The 24514-nt window shown below is 41.3% G+C and overlaps 1 protein-coding gene across 1 annotated transcript; it reads left to right on the forward strand.

The window, feature by feature from the left end:
• The first annotated feature begins 515 nt into the window (after positions 1–515).
• Positions 516–23046, forward strand: vwc2 (von Willebrand factor C domain containing 2). Its single transcript, XM_054600621.1, has 4 exons — positions 516–537; positions 8254–8968; positions 10465–10594; positions 22264–23046. Exons 2-4 carry the CDS (start codon positions 8333–8335, stop codon positions 22413–22415), a joined length of 918 nt encoding a protein of 305 aa, XP_054456596.1. The 5' UTR covers positions 516–537; positions 8254–8332; the 3' UTR covers positions 22416–23046.
• Positions 23047–24514: the final 1468 nt, after the last annotated feature.

Below are 24514 nucleotides of genomic sequence, written 5' to 3' on the forward strand. Positions count from 1 at the left end.
TGTGGTTGCTCTACCTCATGTGCCACAGCACAAACAAATGACTTAGTGACCAAACTCAGGGAAACGACTCCCTGATTCCAGATAATGAGGTAAAGTCGTTAATCACAGCAGTGTGTGCACCTCGTGGACCTCACTAATTGACTGCCTCCCCCCTTATGAAAAACCCCCAGCATTTTATTAAATGATTTCCTCTTTTTTTTTTTTTTTTTTTTTTTTTTTTTTTTTTTTTTGGTCACCGTGAGAAAGGGGACGTCAGTAGCTGCCTGCGAGTCTCCCGGATCGGGGGAGACGGAGCGCTCTCACTCTCTCACTCTCTCACTCTCTCTCTCACTCACTCACTCTCTCACTCACTCCCTCACTCTCTCACTCACTCCCTCTCTCTCTCACTCTCTCACCGCGACGACTAAAGTTGACGAACCTGCGAGCATCCTCCGGGGGGAGGGAGGGACGAGGCTGTGCGTTTGAGTCTCTCTCGTCCCACACATCAGTTGTTGCTGCATTTCAACCCCGAGAGAGGACAGACTCCGAGGATCACAGGTGAAATGAAACCACTGTTGCTGTGACAGCTTTTGCATGCATGTGTTAAGTCTAATTTTCGTTTTGCTCAGGTTAAAAATCAACTTACTTAGCTGTGTATTTCTCTTGAATTTTGGCGTATTTCAGAAAGATTGCACTCACTCAGAAACAGCAGAGCCACCGTGCGGAAATGTAATCTCATCTCATCACAGAAGCTGTTGTATGCAAATGAGCTTGATGGGGGGGTAATGCTGATGCTGATGCATGTTGTTCAAACCTGCAGGGAAAGGCTGGTGCACCTGTGGAGGCTACATGGGGTTTTTCCTGTAAGTGCACTGTTTTTTGGTATTTTCATTTAAATAAGACTAAAGCGGCTCAAAGAAGGCATCAGAGGGATTTCAGTGGCTGCACAAATACTCTGGCTGCGTACACACACACTCCAGGATGCAACATCCAGTCCACACAGCCTCTGAAGGAAGAGCCCAAACACATAATACCATGTATATATCATCTCATGAATTCATAGTGCCCAGCGAAACAGGTGGTTGGATGATGATAAGGTGTGCTTTTCTGAGAATATAGCTGCTTGTCTTTTGGTGAGTGTTTTTTGTTGCATTTATGATCACTATATTGGGATTTAGTCACATTTGATATAAATGTCACTACAGCGCTGTCACTGTCATCATCATCACCTTGTCTTGTTCTGTCTGAGTAATAAAAGAAAAAAAAAATGCAAGCTTGTCTCCACACGTCTCCTGATACATTTCCTGCTTCAGACTTCTCCTGGCAGGGCTTTGTGTACGAGCAAATTCTCACCGTGTTCCACCGCACATAATCTTAAGATCATATGACAGTTTTGCAAGGGCTTGCCGGTTTTGCATCGCACGTTTAGGCAAACTTTCCTTTGATTTGGGTCACACGCAAGATTTACAGTCGAGAGGATAAAATTCAATTAGGCAGCCCTGCAGCAATCTGTACTCACTGGCAGATGGCTTAATACACTTGGATCCTGCCTCAGTGTCCCTCATTGCTCTAATTGGATTTCATCATTTCACACTGTTTATTTGTATAAAAATGAGTTTTTTCGAACGTGGCATCATTAATTCAATACTTTCTCAGCCCTGTCAGATCCGAGCCCACTAGCCACCACTGTCTGAACGTCTCACATCTCGTCTCCCGTGATCGGCTTTGTCATAAATTGAAGTAGACCTCAAAGTAAATTGTTGCATTTCCCATGTGCCATCGACGGCATGTTGGGATGTTGGAACAGTGTAAGTAGGAGAGTCTGTAATGTGCAATAAATGAAGTGCACACAGCGGTGAGGGCATATTGTCTGTCTGAGTTAATTCCAGCCCTGAGGAGATGGTTTTCCTCTCAATGACATACAGTCTGATTTTGCAGAGGGACATCGCAGGAGTTTTATCATCCAAGACAATGTGGATGTCATGTTGGCTGGTTTTCAGGAGCTCTTTGTCAGACTCAAACCGTGCACACTTAAAACCAAAAATCAGAAGGTTGTTGAGAGCCTCACCAATGCTGCATCCCTTTTCACTGTTTTCATTATCTGTCACCATTAAGCTTTTCAGGCATATCGAATTTGCTGCTGACATTTATCAAAACCAAACGATGAATAGAAATAAACAAACCGACAAAAACATCAGAGACTGTGTTGTGGAAAATTCCTGGACATGAGAGCACAGTCTCGACACATTTGGCCCTATTTATAGCAATATTGTGTGAGTGGAACAGCTATCAACCTCCCTGGAAGAAACCTGTCTGAGGCAGGTCAACCTTAACACGTCTTAACCGCCACGCTCTAAGTTATTGAAGCCTTGCCAATTCAATCTATATGAATAACAGTCTCTTATTAGTCAAGGTAGGGCTAACAATTTTACTCCGAGCTCAGGTTGTTGTGTCAAGACTTATGGGCCTCATTCGCTCTGCTGGGTAATGAAAACGATAATAATTTATGAGTCATAAATCAATGCGATGGTGAGCATCATTGAACCGTGAACTAACAGCCAGGTTGAGTTTCTGCTTGCTTGATTAATCATTGTTGCTGAACGTCAGTGGGTCAAACTGGCTCTGTTCAATAGCCTGAGATGTAAACAGAACTTTGGCCTTCGACAAAGGGATTTATATCCACAGCGACGGTAATGGCTGAACCCACGCCTGCTGGCACACACTGAGGCTAACACGGAGTTCATTCTCACTAGTGTGGGGAGCCACTGCAACATTTAAATGTCAGTTGAAAGTGGAAATATCGTCAGCTCTAAAAAGTAATAGCATAGGGTCAGCATTTAGATTTGCATGTTAATAGGAGAGCAGAATAACAAAATGCTACTTTATTATTGTGAAAATTAGCCATTTACGGGGAGATAATTAGCATTTCCTGCTGATGCATGGTTGTAATTCGAAGGTAACATCCTCTGTATATGGGATAAATACTGTGTGCAGAGAATCCAGCTTTCTGAGGCCAGTGAAGGAATATTTAAGTAAAAGGGAAACACATTTTTTAATGTTTGGCAGAATAAGGTCCCATTCTGATGGTCTTGTCACTTCTTTGACAGCTGATGTGATTACCATTACACTACTTATACAATGGAACGGGATTTTGTTCCAGCATTCAGCATCTTTAAATTTGACATAGATTTAAATACATTTTCATCCGTTCTATTCTTGTGACTGGAGTTGACAGTCTTTTTTAAGCGCCACTACCTTCCCAAATAACAAATAGGTGTGCTTGTGTTTAGGTTATTGGATTTGTATAGGTTAATACATAAGAGGTCTAACTGACCCCAAACATAAGTAATGTCACTATGTATGATGACATGTTGTCATGGATTTCTTTTTGTATATACTATTTGTTTATGCATAGCCCATTCAATATAAAAAAGGTGTAATAACAATTTCCTTCCATCAAGTGTGCAAGCCACAGCTTCCTCTTCAATACTTTTCTAAATTGTATTTCAAAAAGATATTTAAATGGGGAAAAATTAATAATTGTACATCTCAATCAACAAGGAAGTAAGACCAATGCTAAAAAAAAGAAAACCTGATTTTTTGCCAATTGCAATGCTGTCATTTCAGATATCACACTAAAAAAGTAAGAATTTCATGTTTTTCTATGTTGAATGGGCTACGCATGAACATATGGTATATATACAATGAAATAAATCACGGACAAATAAATGTGCAGTGTGTTATCCTACATAGTGACATTAACTATAAAAGTCCAATAACATCAATACCAACACACCTTTTTCATGATTTGGGAACGTAGTGCCTCATGAAAAGGTCTATCAAATCCAGTATAGTATAGAGCTTATGAAAAATGTCTGTCATTCTTACATTAGTTTATTTATTACTCATTTGAGTATTGCTTTATTTTATGATACTGACATCTAATGACGTAATGTTGAATCTGGTGTAATAAAAGCAGCTTTCCCTGTTGAGTTTCCAGCAGAGCTCTTCCTGCTGTTCAACCTGTTAGACCTGAGGTTTGAACTGACAACTTTTACATCCCTGGACTGAGCTCTGACTGAGCGTAGCTGTCTGGCTCAGCAGAGGATTAGAAACTCAGTTCATTTAAACTCTTATGCCCCTCGATTATTGGGCTTAAGCACAGACGTTTCAGAATAAAGTCAAGATCTATATTTTACTTCAGGGTGTTTGCCAGATAACACACACACAGACGTATGCACTACATCACTTCTCACAGCCTCTGCTTGCATCATTATTTATTAATCAAAAATCAATTAAAGAATCAACACTAGAGTACAACGTAGCACACAAGCAAAGCTAAGTGGGGGTCTTGGTTTTATTGGGGTTTTTTTTTTAAAGCTTGTTTAACTACAGGAGGCTTTCTGCCTGGTTCCTTAAACTGTTTTGGTACAAGCTTTTACAGTGCAGAACAAACTGCATATTGAATTTTAAAATTCACAAGAATTTGACAGATTTAGAAAAAAAAAAATCTTATATATATATATCTTTTTTAATTGACAATTTTTGGCTTGACTTACATGCCATTTTAGCGCTTTGTGTCACTCGGTAATGGCTTGGCCCACAGTATTTGGAACCATGCAGAGTCCTTTCAGTTGCCGAACAGATGTGGTAACAGGGAAACCACAAGACCACTCAGCTCTGTTTAGTAAAAAAAACTGACTATTCTTCAGAACAAAGATATACAGCTAAATTTTCCAGCATTAATAAGTGTTTGTTTTCCAGAGATAATTGTTGGGAACTGACGAGTATTAATTGGAGAGGTTTTTTTTCCGCTTGCGGAGCTGACTTTTTTGCTCTGAAGTGGGTGTTTGAATGTGTCACAAGTGTGAATGAACTCAGTGATGTTGGCTTATATAAACTCTACTTCCAAATGATTGATGGCTGCAACTAGTTGTTTGTTTAAGGCTTTACAAAGCATGGGGTTATACTATAGCAGAGGGGGTTACTACATCAGGATTTTATCCTAAAAGGGACTTTACACAACCATGGTTGCAGTTTATCACATATCATGAGCTCATTACACTCAAATATATACTCATTAATTTGTCTGGGTAATAATCCATAACACAAGCTTCTACCCTATGCTGCAGAGCTTTATAGAGACTGTATTATCTCTATGTGAGTTCATAGTTGTGTTTGTTTTCCTTCTTTACAGTCAGAATGCCTTTGTGAGTATTCAAGATAGAGCAGTGAAGCAAAAAAAAAGTGAATTCTCTGCAGGCCTGTAGGGCAAAGATAAATCCATGACCTTTCACCAAGTGGCTCATATGCAACACTATAAATATAAGAAAGTTTGCATTTGCTTGAACTTGAGAAGTGGTAAGAAAAAGTATCTACAAAGGGCATCTTGAAAATGTTAAACAGTAGGTGCTACGGCGAAAAATGTGTATTTCAATCTAGTCAGTAGAATGTGGCACACATTATTCTGAGAATTAGACATTTAGAAAAGATGAAATCTGTATTAAAGATGGCATTAGGGTGTTAGGAATGTAGCACATAATTTAGTTGCAGACACAGAGAATTTACATAAGGTTGTTAAGAATGAGTTATTATGGGAATTAAAAGACGAGTAAATATCAAAGGATACAGCTGCAGTTGTTTTTAAATATTTCTCTCACTGTCAACAAAAAACATGAAAAGACCCAAACTAACAATGTGCAGGTCTGCTTCTCAGTACTTTTCAATTTCTCTACGCTGTGTGTTGCACTCAGCCCGGAACCCATTACTTCCTGCACAAGATGTGAATTTTTAAAGGATCACAAATATAGTAGTTTCTACTTTCAGGAAGGCTCTGTATTTCTTAAAGCAGCAGGGCACAGTAGTTTAAAGCAAAAGGTACTCAAACTGAATTAAAGAATACATTTGTTGGGGACTATTTTCAACAACGGATTAACGCACATATGGTGCTGAAGTGAGTATTTACAGCAGTAGAACGGTGTATGAGTGTAAGCTCAGCCAACAGAGTTACAACTTTTTTAGATAGGAACATAAAATTGGCTTAGTGAGACCAGAAAAAAAGAACATCAATTTATTCTAGCTAGCAAACGGCTAGCTAGCTTGTTTGCCGAGTGCACTAATTCATGTTGCATGTCCAAAGTAGCTCCGTAAACTACATCAGATCCCTCGTAGTAGTGTTTCAATAAGTTGCAACGCTAACTTGTTTACACAGGGAACATTTTGATGCAGATTTGCTATATTTTATGCTAAGCGCTGAGCTAAACAACCTTTCTGATCATGAACTGGCAAAGTTAAATAGCAACCAGCAGCTTTTACATACTGAGAGAGGGAGTCCTTGAGTCACTGGACCATCGAATATAGCCTATGGCAAGTGGAGTAACACATTGTAGCCTACATGCAACAACAGTTACACTTCCTGTAAGTCGCTTTGGATAAAAGCGTCTGCTAAATGACTGTAATGTAATGTAATGTAATGTAATGTAACAGTGTGGCTCTGATGTGTTTTTGAACAGTGGAGCTCTTTGGCACAAAAGAGTAAGCTTAATTAGGCTTTGGATACAGTTAGTGGGAACAGTTTGTTGTTGGCTTTGGTCTTTTCATGGTATTTGTTAACAGTGACACAAATAAATATCTATTGGCAGCCCAGACCTTTAAGATACTGTGGAGCTGTGACTAGTGTGTGCCCAGTTGTCAACCAGCCTTAGGGGCCACCCAGGCCTCCGTCCTGACGGAGAGTGCAGCAGCAGCAGCAGCAGGCTCAGTGCGACAGCTAGTAACAGCTGTTAAGGTGGAGAGGTGAGGCTGAAAAAAGCCAAATGAGGTCCTTTTACTAATGAGGCCTGGGCTCATCCCTCTCTCTCTCTCTCTCTCTCTCTCTCTCTCTCAGCTGCAGCAGCGTTATCGGTATGCACCTCGTTCTGCTTCCTCTCCGTTCCAAAGCAGCTCCAAGGATTCTGCCTCAAACATAGCAATTCAGCTAAAATGCCGCACAAACACCACTGGCGTGGCAGCAGTCAATTTGAGCCCCTTTCCATGAGACTGGATCAGAATTCATGAATATCAAAATGCATGACTTAAATCATATAGGGAGACTTTGGCTATGTAGTTGGAGCTGGATAAAACAAATGCAGCTGGTTGTCCCTGCATGATCTCTGCTCTTTCTATGCATCGGAATACGTTTGCCTACGCTTTATTTAATGCTTAGTTGCTCACCACCTCCTGCCACGGGCAACCAATTGCTCTGTTGGAAATTAGCAGTGTTAAATTGAGTATGACAAATTAATCAATAGGTTGAACTATTCTTAACAAGCGCAGACAGGACTTAGCTGTTAATTGTTGAGTCAGTCAATAAGGAGTAATCTCACCTTTCAAATTAAGCTTTAAATGTCAACACGGCTGCAGCCCATTAAACGGAGCTCAGAGATGAAACCGAACATTTGGTGAGAAGGAAGTGAAAGGAAGTAGGCCACCAAACACAGCAAAGCATCATAGCAGGCATTGGAATTTCCAGATGCTGCATTAAATCAAGTTAAGCGGGGGACAAAAACAAAGACGTATTAAAAAATGTGCAGTCTCTGCAACATCTACAGTTGATCCTGAGATTTCACTCGACTCCGGCTGCTATATATTGACTTCTCAGATTGCTGAAAGCTGTAAAGAAAGTGATGTGCTTTTAGTTTTGATAAAACGAACCAATGAGATACTTATTTGGCCTCCTTCAGAGAAAGTTTTGAAGCACATAAGGCACTTTGCAAAAGATCTGGCCTCATTTTGAAATTGATATGGCTACTTCTGTCAGCTATAGTAGATACATCTTTCAAGACTGGAATTATGTCCTATTTTCAAATCAATTTCTTCTTTTGTAAAGTTGACTGCAACTCATTTATAAAAAAGCAGACATTGATCCGGATTCTTTGTTCCATGAGAAGAGCAGGAGCTTAAGAGTGTTAGATTCTGGTCCTTCTTTGGCTATTTGCCTCTAACTCCGTCACTGCTGGGAGGGATTGATGCGGGGAAGTGTTACAGTATGAAGCAGTATTGATTTCCTAAACACAGCCCTATGAATACTCCCTGTCCTGATGATCCAATTCACTGATCCTACAGGCTTGCATCACACCCAGCGGGTTGCTTGCTTGACACGACGGGGCAGTGCTCCGACGCATCCTGGATTTCTTGCACTGTTCTTGAGACTAAATGAAACAAACCCCACACCCTGGAGAAAAAAAAGTGACGAAATACTGAGCGCATAACCCCAGTTTAATTTTCTCTTTCCAGATGGACTGGCTCACACCTGAGATGTGAAGTGTGTTATGTGAGCCAAGGTGTTTTCCCACCTCGCTGGTGGTGGGGAGAGATGCTGCACTCCGTTGCCATGACAGCAGAAGTTCTCTTTGTTCTGGGGTTTCTGATTAGCGGAGCTCAGTGCAACCCTATAGCGACCTTACCAGCCAGCCGAGAACGACTGGAAAGAGTGTTGACCCAAGCCAGGGAGGACAAACACCAGGACAAGCAGGCCCCTGAGGAGCCGCTGGGATACAGCGCTCAAATCAATGCTGTGGGCCCCAACAGGACTGCTGTGAGCAGCGCCAGGACGGACCTGGGCTCCCAGACACAAGGATCTAAGGGCGGGAAGCCCCAGGAGCTGTGGACGGTACAGGACAGCCCGAACCAAATAGACGAGGGCCCCACTAGTGACGTCACCCTCTCCCTGGACGCCATTGACGAGTACGCCTACCCAGACTACAGGGGGAAAGGCTGCATGGACGAGAGCGGCTTTGTGTTCGCCATTGGTGAGCAGTTCACCCCGGGCCCTTCCACTTGCCCGTGCCTCTGCACAGACGAGGGCCCCATGTGCACCAAGCCAGAATGTCCCAAGGTTCACCCTCGCTGCATTAAAGTGGACACTAGCCAATGCTGCCCCATGTGCAAGGAGAAGAAGAACTACTGCGAGTTCCGGGGCAAGATCTACGCCTCGCTGGGGGAGTTTAAGGTGAGACCCATTAACCGCATTCACTCATTTTTTGACATGCTCAAACTTGAAAGAAGTGCTGACAGAAACTAGTTACCTAGCCTTACAGCATGCAAGCAAGCAGGCAGGCAGATTTATAATGGCAAAGGTCAGCACTTGTCTTTTTTTTTTTTCTTTTTCCTTGCACAATGCCTGAATATCACCAGAGGCTGAATTTAGCGATGCCTGCCTTCAGCATAGTGTTTCCGTATTCAGTTTGTTGATACACACGATAGAGTTCCAGTTATAGTAATGTTACAACTCGGCCGAGCATGCTGCCGTATGTGGGTGTTTGTGAAGAGACAAGGAGACGCGCCGGCAAGATCTTTAATGTTTTATCTTCTGACACCTCTTTGAAAGCCTCGCCTCAGGATTGCACCACAATGTTGGTGTTACGTCTACATTTACCAGCGCTTATTGCTACTCTTCATGTTTCCCGAGAGTCTCAGCAGGAGGTTAAGGCTAATATGGCATTTTCCTCCTCTAACTCAGGGTGTTACCGACGGCTCAACGTCAACCCTCGGCTGAGGGGAATTTAAAAGGAAGCACTACTTTCACAAAGGCATACGTCAGCCTTTGTTGCGTGTAGTGGGGAGGGTGGGGGCTGCTTTGAAACTAAGCAACAGGCAGGTTTTTATGCTTGATTGCTAAGTTCTTAGGCATTGAGTGCTGCCTCGCTCCATTTTTACAGTGGAGTGCCATGCGGAGGCGCGAGCCTCTGCAATCTACAGCAACGATGGCGGAATTAACCTTTGCTCTCTTGTTAGGATTAAAGGTGTATGGCTTGATACAAGCGGTGGCTAAATGAAGCCTTTCACAGGGGATGTAGGAGATGGCTGTAATTCAAACTGTATACTATCAGTCCCAGCTTTTGTCCCACATTTGTTCTATTTCCAGACCAACAGGAAGGCTCGGATAACCCATCATTTCTAATGTTTCTGTTCACGCTCCAAGAAAATTGGAAGCATATCTCTTTCCATTCCCATTGCTATTGATTCCTCCACATCCCCTGATTGGAAAAAGTGTTCAATTCTCGACTCCGCTCTCTTTCAAATGAAGCGTTCACTGGCAGTGAAGTTTAGAACGATGGGACTTCCCTATAAATGTAGCTTTGTGACAATGGATGCACAACCGATTACACTGTACCAGCCAGACAGGCAGGAGTATTGTGTGAGCGTAAATACTGTTTATTATGTGTGTGTGTGTGTGTGTGTGTGTGTGTGTGTGTGTGTGTGTGTGTGTGTGTGTGTGTGTGTGTGTGTGTGTGTGTGTGTGTGTGTGTGTGTGTGTGTGTGTGTGTGTGTGTCAGAGAGACAAGGCAGTGGAAATATAGAGACAGACACTGAGACAAACAAAAAAGCCAGGCATAATGATAACAAGTCATTAATGAAGAGGAGAAGAGTCTTTGTTGTGTATGTGTATCCGTGTGTGAACTGTTTATTAGGGTTCTTAATTACCATTTCTTTTCTGCTATCCAGGTGTCTCCATGCGAGAAGTGCCGATGTGAGCCAAGTGGGGAGGTGCTGTGCTCCGTGGCCGCCTGCCCCCAGACCGAGTGCGTGGACCCCGAGTACGAGCCGGATCAGTGCTGCCCCATCTGCAAGACCGGTGAGCGGAGAGCATTTTCCTTCAGCAACACTGCGGTGAACACTTTGTTCCGTTGCAACCATTATGCTCGTGGTGGCTGCTGAATAAGCTCCACTCAAAGCGGACCAGTGTCAAAGGTTTCTGCTCAAGGGCACCTCGACAGGAGTCATGAGGGCAAGGTAGTGCGATGCTCATTTTGCTGACGCGAAGCACGCAGCATGCTGCACTGCAATGTTTGCAGTCAGATTGTACATTTGAAGTGATTAGATCTTACTAAATGAACAGTGAGGTTTAATATCTTAATTTCTTATTATTGCTCAGGTTGTCTGATGGAAGCTGTAAGCTGTATGTCCCAAATCCGTCGCTAATGTATGGTGCAGAGATTTGAGGCCCGCTTGTGTTTTTCTTTTTTTGCTGCTGCTAGTTGTCGAAGGTTTATGGTCCTGTTGGTTTATGAGCTTCGGCCCGTCTGAGAAAACGGAGTTACGCGGCTCAGAGTCGATTATCTGAAGTTGTTTCGAATGATTCCAGACAGCATGTCCTAGATTATGTCCCCTTGTTTTTTTCTTGGTGTGACTCTAATGCAACATGGCAATGTCAGCAACATTGCTTCCTTCAGCAAAAAGAATGATGACTTGCGATATGTATCTCTGACTTGGAATCTTGAAGTGGCGCAGGCTGTCTGGTACAAACAAGAGCCAGCAGTCGGCATGGAGACAAAATCCCATGCGATTAGAGACAAGCTGCGTCGTGCATCCCACATAAAAATGCTTCGTTTGTATGAGCTGCTTATTAGACGACACAACTGCTAGTATGATTTTGGAGTAAAACTGCAAGCAAGACACTTTGATTTCCATGCTGTTTGTTGGAACTGAACACCTACACATTAAACGAGGAACACAAGAGAATTACAAAAATAACAGATTGTGCGAGCGGATTCACAAAAACATTGTTTATCCTCAAAAGAGACAAAAACAAATATCTCAAGAAGGTAATCTAATTTGATGAAATAACCAGAAGGCCTTATTCAGCATATACCATCACCTTAATTCATTATAATTACACCCAGCAGATCACATTAGTATAATTAATGTATCATTTTAGAGTCATAAAACATTATTGACATTGACATTTGCATGTAATGAATTTTCATGACTAGTTGTCCCACTCAAATTAAAAGTCTGTGCCACAACCTCTAGCGACATTGAGTTGAAAACATTGGTAGTCGTGGAGCGTTACTCGCTCATTTAATATTTGACTCTTGTAATCTTGGGGAATACATGTTGCTCCTTTGTTCCCCTTTTTTTTTGCTGTTCACCCACTTTTTTATTTTTTAGAAATGCACATATTGATTATGCTGAAAGTGCTTTCACAACTCCCCACCAGTGAAATGCCCAGTGGATTTGCTGGGTTACAATGCAGGCACATCCGTCTAGCAGACAGATGTAGGTACAGTACAGTATGTGCATAGATGAGACAGTCAGCAGAGGAGCGTGCAGCTGTATTCAGAAAGTCTCACCAAATCCACGGGCCTATTCAGGCAATAAGGATTTTCAGTTTTAAGATGGCATCAGTCCCTATTACCATAAGATTACCACATTTTACCATTCAATAAACAGAGCCAAGTTATTTGACCACAACTAACACTGTCACAGTCTGAATAACAAATACTCTCAGTGGTTGAAGTGGCACTACACCGATGTTACACATTGAGACCAGTTTACGCATCATGAGTGCCCTGCGTGTGAAAACAGTTGCATGATTGATTTTGTGTCTCTGTAGGAGCTTTCTTAACCCGCCCTGTAAATTGAGCGAGTTTAGTTTGAAATATGTGGGCTCTAGGCAGCGATTAGGCAGTGTTTAAATACGGTTGGGAAGTGGGCGGAGCCATTTGTTTTGGACAAACATTATTGTAACCAAACTGTCAAATCCCTTTTCAAGTCTTTCCTCAATATAGAAACGTAGGAGTCTCAGGAATTTGTTTAACAGTGCTATAGATTGGGGATATGGTCTGAGAAGTCATGTTTGGCTTGGCGGACACCTCTAAATACTGAATTACCCATGAGCGTTGGCCGCCGTTGCTGTGGAGAAAAAGCTAGTCAGAGGCTTCGTCCTTAAATTGTTTAACAAAACACGTAGTTGCTGAATTAATTAATTCAATTTAAAATGCGCCTTGAATCTAAAAGTCCTTTAATTGAAGCTCCAGGTTAGGGCTTGGCAATAAATCCATATTATATCATGGTATGAGCCTAGATATCATCTGAGATTTTGGATATTGTTATATCGTAATATGACCAAAGTGTTATATCTTGTAAGCTATTACAGTCTTAACAGACTGTAATAGCTTTTCTGTTATTTTCCTTTACCCACTTAGTCAATATATAATCCATATTACTGATGATTATTTATCTGGTGGCATTGCCTCACAGCAAGAAGGGCCAGGGTTCAATCCCCGGTCTGGGCAGGGCCTTTCTGTGTGGAGTTCGCATGTTCTTTTTGTGTTCTGATGGCTTTCCTTCTGGTAACATGTCTAAGCCAAAATGCCACCCAATGAAAAAAAACCTATTGGTCCTATTATTCCCTGACACACATACACCTGTATGGCACTTTGCCCAAATTAGAGTTCTGGTCCTACATCGTCATGCAAACTGTCAGTCCGGTCCCTCGCTCTTTTGGAGCACAGTGGTATTTATGAAGAAGCAGAAATAGCCTTTGGCAGCGTTTGTGCCTCATTTGCACAGCAGTCAGGCTACAGTGCTTTTAAAGCAGCAGCAGGTGGGATTTGTATGTTGAAAATAAACATATTTTCAGGTTTGTGCCAATCACTCTGACTTCTCATTTCTATGCCTCCCGCTGTTGTTGTTGCCACGTATTCAGGATAGCTGTGAATGTCAGAGCTGTTAATTAAGCCGAGTTGAGTATTGGTGTAGCAGGATGTGTTAAACAACCTCTCGTTGAGCAGGGAACATTTCTGGCTCTGTTTTGATGGCCAGGGCCGATGGTGTTGTCGCTGTGTAAACAGGAAGTGTAAACGCTCTCCGCAATCAACAAATATCTTTTTGAGTGTCAGACTGCACACTACTGGTCAACTGGAGTAAATGGAGGTCTCTGTCCCGGAATAATCCATCAAAACCTGTCGTTGCTTTGAAGACTTAATTGCCACATGCTTTCATTTGCATGCGGTTCATTTCACACCTGACTTGACACCTTAAACATAACAGGCAACATGTGAATATGAACGACATAGAGGATAACTTATCAAATAACTGGAAGGTACAGAAGTAAATGAGACATACATCTAAACCAAATCACAGATCTCCCTTCAGCTCGTATCAATATCCTGACGATCACCCATTGGATTCCACTTTGTCTTTGATTAATGACGCTTCTTTGCCAGGTATTACAAGACACCTTGATAACAATGATGAGGAGCATTGATTGTCAACTCCCATCTCGCCGCCGTTGATCATACAGCGCTCAATACGAGACAGCGCCGCAGCCCGTATGAAATACTGATGATGTGAAATAAGGTTACTAAAGGCCGTCACAGAGCTCCCACTCAGGCGGGGTTGTTTGTCTTGTCCACAGATGTTGCTTGAAGTGCAGACAGATGTTAAGACCTCCCCGATGCACCCGACGTGTCACATCAAAGCCCAGCTCACTACTGGGAAAGAATTAGATACTCATCCAGATGTGAAACGCCACGAAAAAAGGAAAGAAAACTGTGACCTGGAGTTTACAAGCAAGCATTGAATAAGTATAAAAAGCGCAAAAAAGAACAAACAAGGTGAAAGATTAAGACATCAGATCTGCTTCGGAATAATAACTGCAATTTGGTTTCTCATTCAACAAGTAATGCCGTCTTTTACCCTCACTTCTCGGCTAACAGCCCTTCTCCTGTTCGCCGTTTTCCTCATTATTGATATAAATCACAATGAGGTATTTTCAATGTTTGATTAGGCCATCAAATATGCGCCGACATTATCCTGGCCTTTTCACGCATGCAAAATCGATGCACAATCGATCACAGCACCCTGTCTCAGATGTGTCATTCAGCCTGTATGCGAGGAGGCACTTGGGGAAGAGCCAGGGGAGGAAGATGAAAGTGAAAGGTATCGCTAACATCCAGCCCAGACAGTTGTTCATGAATATCAAAGAACAGCTGTGAATGGAGGCAGGTTCTCATCATTTTTTACTCATTATCTCAAAGCACTGGAACACATTGCAATTAAATGGTTTCCTAGTCCCTAAAGTTTGTGTCTGTCACTCGCTCGCCGATATAACTTTAATTCAAGAAATGTTGATTCATGTAGAGAACTCTGATACAAGTCAAAGAGGGAAACCTGGTCTCTAAACTTCAGTATTTTTTTTAATTTCTAAATATATACTGTAGGTGTTAAAGTGTTTGTTGTAATTCTGAGCCAAGTGTTATGTCTCTCTCTCTTTTGAAGCATGATGAGAAGAAAATCAAAAAAGAAAAATCAAAAATCTAAGAAGAGCCTCTCTCCTCTGCCGTGGCTCCCTCCCTCTTGTCCTTTGCACTTGTAGGGCATCGCCTTGGCAACGCATGAGGAAGCAACCGGTGCTCTGCAATACTCCTCAGACATTGGGGTCAACAGTAATCTGGGAGGGACGTGATAAACAGCCTGAACCTGAGCCAAAATCACGTCAAATAGAGCAACACCAGACACGTTGGTTGCCAGGAGGGATAGAGACGCATTCAAATTAAGAGAGGCGTGATTCATAGAGCGCCTTTAAAGATGGAATACATGAAAAAAAAAAACATGAGTGAAAGGGAAGTTGTTTATATGTATGTGACATTTTCTTATTATTTTTTATTTGAAGCAGCCTCCATCTCATTCTGACAACACAGAAAAGGCTCCTTTTCTAATTGACTGGTCGCTAAGCCCTGAATCCCATAGTAACTGTTGTCAAGGATGTCAAGGATGTCAAGCTTTGCGTTCACACATGGCACAAAGTTTACAATGATTACAGTATGATGATAATAATAATAATAATAGCACAGCATATTTAACATCGAATAACCAGCCATTTTTTTAAACAATTCATCTAAAATGGTTTGTGGAGTTCTTAAAGTTTGTCAGCGTTGATGTATTGGTTGAAACATACAGACTCATTTTAACGTTACGCCTAACAATTAACGTTACGTGCGTGACTTTAAGCCAAAATTTAAGCCTCAAGCTTTTTGTTGTGTTTTTGTTGTTTGTTTCAAGCGACTATTCAAAGTGTTATCCACTGGTTTAAAACTGCGACAGTAATCCAGGAGAAAATGTATTTTATCTCAAAATGTAATTGAATGTAGTTTAGTTGTATGGACACGTCATTTTAAGTCTGCATCCTCTTCAGCTGATGTGTGTGTGTGGTGTAACATGTTACACAAGGACTGGTGGCCTTGATGTAATCAGGAATAATAACGCGTAATCTTTAAAAAAATAAATAATTATAAACTTGAAAGGGAAAGTAGGACATTTTGCATCATTTAAAGAAGTAACAATGTACTTCCTTTTTCAATTTTTTTCCTTTGGTTCAATTACACACAGCTCTATCTTATTATCTAAAAGTAATTTTACAGGCTAGACTTTAGAGTTATGATTACAACAGAAAAAGGTCATATAATGAAGGTAATAGGAAGTCACATTATGTCTTAGCAATTAGAGTACTTCTAGGTCACTGAGAAGGTTTCAGCTTTGGTCTGCTTGTTAATTTTCCTCTGAATAAAAGTCAACGTTCTGACCAAATACATTTTTCACAATACAGCTATGGAGACTGACAAGACATAACAAAAATATCTTTGAGATTGACATCAGAGCTTTAAAAAAAAACGTTTATGAGGTTGAAATAAATCTCACAGTGAAGCCTGTCACCTGGACGCCGCTGATGTGGCTGGCGAGGGTTTGTGTCTCTGTCCCTGTGAAGGCCATCGGCCGTGACAGTCGTGCTTGTGTGCAGCTGGGTTGTTTAGCCACAAAGATTACCAGTGGGCGCAGTTGCTGGAGACAACATATGCAAACAAATATGCACTTCATTAAAAACTGCAGCTTTGATGTGAGGCGGTTCATTTCTGAAACCAAACACCCGTTTCACGCGGCATCTCTGAAAGAATTCATTTGTATTCTTATAATCATAGTCTCTCCCCGCAAAGCTCTCCCACTTTCTGTCTTCACAAAGTAAGGTCCTTTTTATTCTGCATTTATAATGCAAATGTACTCAAGAAATGCATTAGGATGAGTGATTTCTGCTATTCTTCCCTTTCCATTACCTTATAATTGCACTCTGCATGTTTCTAACATTTCAGAGAGAAGGGGTGTGATGATCGGGATGTGTCCTCGTTCCCCGTCCATTATCTGGCGCTGCTACGGAGCCAAAAGCCACAGGTGCTAATGGCCGTGTTTTTCACACGCTGCCCATGCCAACTTCCAACGCGCTGTAGTGACAGTTTGGGTCCAACTGTTCATGCACAGTCCATTTGTCTCTGCCTCTCGTTGAAAAGCGCTTGTGAAAGCTGACGTGCCTATAAAAACCTCTTCCTGCCACAGAGAGCGAGAGGCAGAGAAAGACAGAGAGTGATGGAGAGACGGGGATATATTATATTAATGAAGCGGTGACAAAAAGGTGGGTGTTATATGAATGGCAGAATAATAGGCCGACAGCAGTGAGTAAGCACAGTGGCTCCGGATCCATGCATTAATTAACACATGAGTGTCATGCAACCGTGAGTGATGGGCTGTGGGTTAATCCCAGCTCCAGGAGGAAGCACTTTTGATTTATTTTGTAAAGTGCGTTCTTATTTCTTCACATTTTTCTCCCTTAGCATATCCTCAATATAGGCGTCTTTTATGTCGAGACACTGTGTTCTAAATGTCGCTAATGATGATGAATCAGTAGCGACAGCGACCGGAGTTGTTATTCAGATAGGGTGTGTGCGTGCTCATCTGAAGACTTATAAATGCGTTGGGGTTGACACTTTGACAGGCCTCTGCAAAATGTTCACATTGATTGATGTGCCTGCACGCTCCCTCTGCTTGCCGCCGTCCAATAAAAAGCGGGGGCTGCAGCGGAAAGACTCCCCATTTATCAGCATCTTAATTATACAACAGAGTGGCTCAAGACCTTGTTAGTCTAAGGACAATAACCATTGTTATGCTATACCTGTTGTTGTGGAAGCAATTCCCACAGTGTTTATATTTTGCAATGCGGTTTGAGAGATAATGGATGATTTATGAGCTCTTTTTTCCCCAGCCCCTGGTTGAGGACAGAGGCACTCTCACGAGACAAAAGTCTTCCCATTAGTACCAAAGAATGCTGCAGGTGATACGAGGAGGACATTCACGTTTAGTATTGTTGGCATGGCAAATGGATCTTATGTATTCACAATGTTGTCAGTAAAAAAGTAGCAGCCAAATAAACAAGGTTCCATGGTTAGATGATATTGTCCCATGCAACTGGGGGGCTTAGTTCTTATCAACCACCTTAAACCAAAGATGCTCTATAAAAAGATGACGTCGCGTAGTTCCGGCCATTGGTTTGAAATGGTAAACACTTCCTGTCTCCTAAATGGGCGTGGCCATAGTGTGTTTACCCCACCCGCATCTCCCCACCTTATTTTAAGCGTTGTGAATGTCGTGTAGATGGATGAAAGCAGATTGGGTTGTATTTGCTTAATCTTTTTTTTTTTTTTATTGCCAACATTAGATATTTACACAGCTAGCAGCCATATTTAGCATTATGAAAATAAGCTATCTAGGGCATTTGTCAACGTATATTGTCGGATCTCACGAGAGTGTGTTGCTGACACAGTGAAAGGTCTCGAACAAAGAAGATTTTCCTCCAGATTTATAGTCTCAAATATGCCATTTCAGAGCCAGAATGTTTGATAGATATGTTTCTTGTGAATAATGGGTCAGATATTTATTTGGTGACTATGGCATGTAAGAATGAGGTTATAATCTGTGTTCACCTTCACTTTTCCGACTAGAGTTAATAGACTCAGAAACTGCTGCTAGTCTCCTTAATGGGTGTGGCAGTGGCAAAACCCATGTGATGCACATACAGGAAACTGAGTCCTAGTGGGCAATCTTCTTTCTGAACATTTCCATTAGTGAGATCCAATTTCCTGCAAAATGATAAAAAAGAAAAGAGCAGTCCCTTGGGGTGCACTTCAGAACTATATTAAAGTACGGTGTAAGAGTGCTTAATTTGTTTTTTATGCACCTTTCCCACTCCGTGCAGTCAAACTTGAAGTTATATATGTAGTTGGACTGCCTTCAGCAAGATTTCTGCTTTACTTGTGGTGTAGCCTATCTAAGAAGTGTGGAACAAAGTGCCATTGAATACCTCTCAGTATGGAATCAAATTTGTGAGTGTAGAGAAAATAAAACTTGAGTTAAATGTCTAAATCCCAGAACAAGGCAGTGGAGGATATAATCATGTGCATCGAATCCTTAAGAATTCAGCGTAATCACCCTAATCCCAGGATGCATCTCTTTCTTGATGGGAGCGCGGTCTTCCAGCATGATAATTCTCCTCCAATAAACCATGAGTGGTTATCTGAAGGGCATGGTAATGATGGCCAATGGAAAAGCTATTTTGATGAGGAGATAAGCACACAGTGTGCTTATTTGTTGCAAATTGGAGGATACAATTGCTAATTTCCCCTAAAAAGGTTTTAAATATTTTTGTTGTACAATTTACGTTAAATATGATCACCATTGGTTTAATACTGTTTGAAATCATGTCAGAAACGGCCACTAACACCAGAAGAAGCATGTTTACAAGTCTCTTTTACTTTTTCTCTGCCTCTTACTATTTTGGGAAACAATCAATGAAAGCTCAGATGTGGGAGCCCATTTCCCACTGAGATGAAATGAAAAGCGGCGCATTTGGTCTCTTGTGTTCATTCTCCTCTTTGACTGCCTGCACTCAAGTTTGCTGGGATGTCATGAAACGTATCTTAAAGAAACAACATAGGATGACTAACAGCACTGAACGCCATATGGGAATGTGGTCAATGCAACAGACATGGCAACTGAAAGTAGCAGTACAACAATAACTGAAGTCCTGTTCTACTTTCCAACTTGCTTGTGTCCCATTGGCCTTGGTTCCACAGCGTTTTTTTACATAGAGGGTTTTCTTTCAGTCTTTGTGGAAAGCTGAAATATGCAGCTGGAAAATTCTGCTCGTACACCTTTAGATCATATATAAATATATAAATGAATATCTGTTCTAGCTAATAAAATGTTACCACTATCAGAGTGTTGACCTAGTCAACTTGAGTCTCAATTATTAGATTAATAATCTAATACATTATCAAAACATTGTAATATAATCAACATAAAATAATATCAAATATTTGGCATCCGAGCCGTCATCATCTTGTTTTTTCGCAACCAGAAGTGATACAAGAGGGTGTACAACTGAACGCTGAGTAAGCCAACTGTAGGTGACCAGAAATGTTACAATTAATTCTCAGTAATTGAAAAAAAACTAACCTGTAATGGGCGTTCTCAGACCAGACAACTCGATCTGGTAGCTGTCAATCACAAGGTAGCCCCGCCCTAAAGCATGACCCGCTTTATGGTCTATTTTACTCTAAATGTGACCATAACTTCCTAAATGTACATCATGCTGTGTTGAAAGAGACGTGAAACTAGAAATTAAGACCATCAACTAATGTTTACAGTGTTTACTGAGGTAAATAATCGAGTGAGAAGTAAGGTCATCTATTCATAGAATTCTACACAGTCAGACTTCTTTTTGGAACCAGAGGAGTCGCCTCCTGCTCGCTATTAGAAAGAATGCAAGTTAATGGCACTTACACATTGACTTTTCAGACCAGGAGCTTATCGCCTAGCAGTAATAATTTAGCAAAGAATACATATTTAAGCTTCTTGATAACACCAATAAGAGGAACTACAAAATGCAGCATTGAACAAAGGCTACAGGAGATAGCCTGAATGGGGCTCATTGCCATAGATATAGGAATGTTCCTTTAGGCCTTTTTTTTGCTCTGTGCTGGTTATAATCAGGGCCAAATAACCAGTAAAGTTTGCCAAACTAAAAATGCAGAGAACAAACTCACATAAAAAATTAAGAATTCACCAGGTTGGATGCAGCTAACTAGTTATTTGTTAGGTTGTTAGGCTAATGCTGCATTCAAATCGAATCAGGAAGACGCAAACTGGATATCATGTTAGGGGGCGAGAAAAATTCAGTGGTGCTGGCAGAGTATACCAGGCACAGTAAAGGGAGATTGCTGTTCAAAGTTAAAATATTTTAACTTTTCGCCATCCTCCGCTAGGGAATTTACAACCGGATGGCATATAGCTTACTCACAGCAGAGAAAGACGCATATGCGCTTCATGCATTATTCATATATTTGAAGACTCAATATGTTGATTATGGCACAGGTTATGAAGTGCAGCTAAAGGAAAAGCTGTCCCCTGGCTCTTAGTGAATGTGAAATAAAACGTTTGCAATAATACTGTTAGTCTGGGTCAACACATTGATTCACAGGCTATGTAACCTGATATGCACCAGGTTTATTGACAAAAAAAAAGAAACAAAGCAAGATTTTCTTCTCGCATAGCTGCATAATTTGCAGGTTTTAGTATTTCATATTTCACCTGCGTCCAAACTGACAAGGATGGCTGTGAATTCATGGATTTCAAAATTATTGGGATCCTTCGAGCAACACAAAAGAATGTGACTTGTTGTGTGTTTCGTCCTTAGACTGCATTTTTACACATTGAACAGTGTCCTTGCTTGGTCTAGTAGCAGGAAATAGGCGAGTGCAACCTCAATGACACAGATACAACAAGATAAGGATGATCTTTCCTGGCCTCCATATCGGTACGCAACTTTGAACAAAAGGACATTAACAATCATCAAGTTTCTGTTCAGTTAGTTTGACCAGAGCACCCTTCACATAGCATATTAAATCACAGGAGCAAAGAAAGTTACCAACCAAATGTCATGCATCTTCATTGTTCAGAGTCTGCCTCAATAATGTGACATGTTGCTGACACACACAAACACAAAAGATGCACATTGAAAATATATAAGGCCAATGTGAGATTCCATTTTGAAACAGAGTGGTCGGGAATGAGTGCTAAAACCCGGAAATGAGTTAATATTTTTTTACTTTCCTTCGTCCCGAAGTCAAAGTTTTTTTTGGTTTGCCTGAAATAAGGTTTGATGTGAACACAAGCTTCATAGATTTTAAAGTTTTGTTCTATGATATAAAACAGTAAATACCCCTCTGCTGAATTTTTAAGCTTATGCGTGCTTTTAACAAGGTGGTTGGTAACGAGTGGATAAATGAGACCACGTCATCACGCAGACTAGTCCACCCTTAGAGCCTAACATTAGCTTTTTTACTGCCGATTGCATTCACGCTTCAAAAATCATAAGAGTGGTGTTCATATGTGAGGATTATCTTGCCAAACTAAACGCGTAAGTGTCGTAAAGGTTTGTTTGGCACAGATTTTTTTTTTTGCACTAATCCAAAATCCAATGGAAAAATCCCATTGATTTTTTTTGTGCAGGGAACCATTGCGATGCGAACGTCTGGGGTTGGCCTAAAAGAATACATCATCCCTGCACCACTTCATTTTAAGGCTTGTTTTCCAGGTTGCTTTATACTTTCCCTGTTTTTCTTGTACCCCCTTCAGGGCCAAATTGCTACGCGGACACAGCAGTAATACCGGCCGGCCGAGAGGTGAAGATTGATGAGTGTACAATCTGCTACTGCACATACGAGGAGGGCACTTGGCAGATTGAGCGTCAGGCCACCTGCAGTAAGAACGAGTGCCAGCGGAGCTAAAGACTGGCACGGTCAGAGGGGACATTGGTACGAAACACCAGCACCAATCCGCATGTGAACTCTCGGCCTTTCACGCTGTCTACCGGACATCAGGGTCGAACGGCAGCCCTCGAGATTTCAGCATTTATAGTCACTCCTGTATTACTGAAAAGAAAAAAAAAGAAGCTTTTATGAAAGTTTATAATCCACACAAAGAATATCTATTTATCTATGTATTAAACTATTTATGAATATCCACAAATATAGGAGTCATTAATGCTGAAGTAGTGAACGACTATTTTTTATAGCCTCTGTATTTTATTAAGCAATGTATTGGACCAGAGGTCAATAAAACAGAATGTATAGAACACACACAGCTGTCTTTGACATGTGGTGTCAGCCGACAAATCCTGACACCCGCCCCTCTACCACCAAAGTGCAGACTAGACTATGTGCGATCCATTTTGCTGTGTAGGACTATCAAGTGCAGAGTAGAAAACAAAGACAACGAGGAAAACAGAAGGAAATGTTAGAGGACTTTTGACTGTTTCCTGATTTCTTTTAACTTTTTTTGGATGTTAAAAACGTGTTTTGATTTCAAAGTGCTTTTTTGTATATTTCTCTTGGTACCGTGTGTTCATGTTTAAAATAAACGCCCATTTGGGCTCTGTAAATGCTCAAATGGTACTTTCAGCCGTAAGTCTTCATGTTTTTGCTGTAAGGGTGATGTTTTACATTTACAAACTTCCAACTGAATGTTCACAATTTCAGTTGAATCAACAAATTACATTGAGATGGATCGATCAACCCAATTTTGTCTTTCAGATATGACCTTTGAATGTGACGGGAGCAAATCCTCTTTTTAGATCTAAGCATATTTTATTTTTTATTTTAGCTCCAGGATGAGAATGGATTGTGTGAAAGCTTCAGGCAAATTTGTCAAATTATATGGTGATGCTGTGGTTTAACTTTCAATATCCATAACCATCACAATACAAACAAAGAGAGGTTGGAATACAGCTTCTTTATAGTTGCCTTTTAATTTTCAACTCCATTAATAAAAGCCAGACTGGACACTCTGATGTCATTGATCCAAATTTGCTTCGAAAATGTAGAAATTGAAAGGTCATAAGGCTTGCAGCACATTTTCCATGTCTTCATCTTCAATTTGAGGATGGCAAGTAATGAATGCTTGTATCTGGCAGAGCCACAGGGCCCATCGACCAGCAGATCAAAATGACGATTAATAATTTAAGTTCAGGTTATGAACACTGAAGGGCGGGCGGTGATAAATGGATGGAGATGTTGTGTTTCGGTTTCTTCCTGTCATCTTTTGCATTTTGCAGCGCGGGGCTCTCTGTGACACCCTTTGCAGTGTGCCGGCCACACAAAGGCAAAACTCTTTGATCGGGGGGGTTGCCAGACAACGATGTTGCATCTCCAGCAGTGAGACGTGCCTGTCAGCCAGCAAGCTGGATCGAGGTAAATAAGCCTAAATGCATGTACATGCTACGTGACAGGCTTCTCTCAGAGCAGTAGGGGAGCAGTGGCACAGATCTATTAAGGTTCTCTGGCCAGCCTTAACTCCTCTCTTTCTACGACTATAAAAGGTCCTCTCAAAACCAAACTCATTCGTTCAGAGAAAACAGGACTTGTGCTTGTGCATACAAGTGGTAAATAAGTGGGAGTTTTCTCTCCTATTCACCGGTCCTCAATACGAAGTGCTTATTTTTATTTGCCCCCCCTTTAATTTCTTTCTAGTTGGAGGAATTACTGCAGTGTCGTGTCTATTCTTTCATTTTACAAGAGAATATTCCTTTACGTCTGATTGCCCAGAGCAGCTAACCTGCTGTGTCTGAGCCAGTGAAGTTATGACTCTGACCGGGGATGTTATCTATCACCCCTATCTGCTCTATCCAGGTCATTAACATTGAAAATTGGCTTTAGATCAGTTCATATTCCAGCAGTTATTCAAGATCAATTCTGTGTATGACTAGATAGAAGAAAGTGGTGATTAAAACTGCCTATAGAGTCTACTCATCAGAAACGAGGCTGGGTCTTTTACTTTGAAATAAAATTCCCAGAGTGGTAGGCATCTAAATTCCTTCAAAGACAGGCCA

This window comes from Anoplopoma fimbria, chromosome 6, assembly GCF_027596085.1.
Source record: "Anoplopoma fimbria isolate UVic2021 breed Golden Eagle Sablefish chromosome 6, Afim_UVic_2022, whole genome shotgun sequence".
NCBI classification, from domain to species: domain Eukaryota; kingdom Metazoa; phylum Chordata; class Actinopteri; order Perciformes; family Anoplopomatidae; genus Anoplopoma; species Anoplopoma fimbria.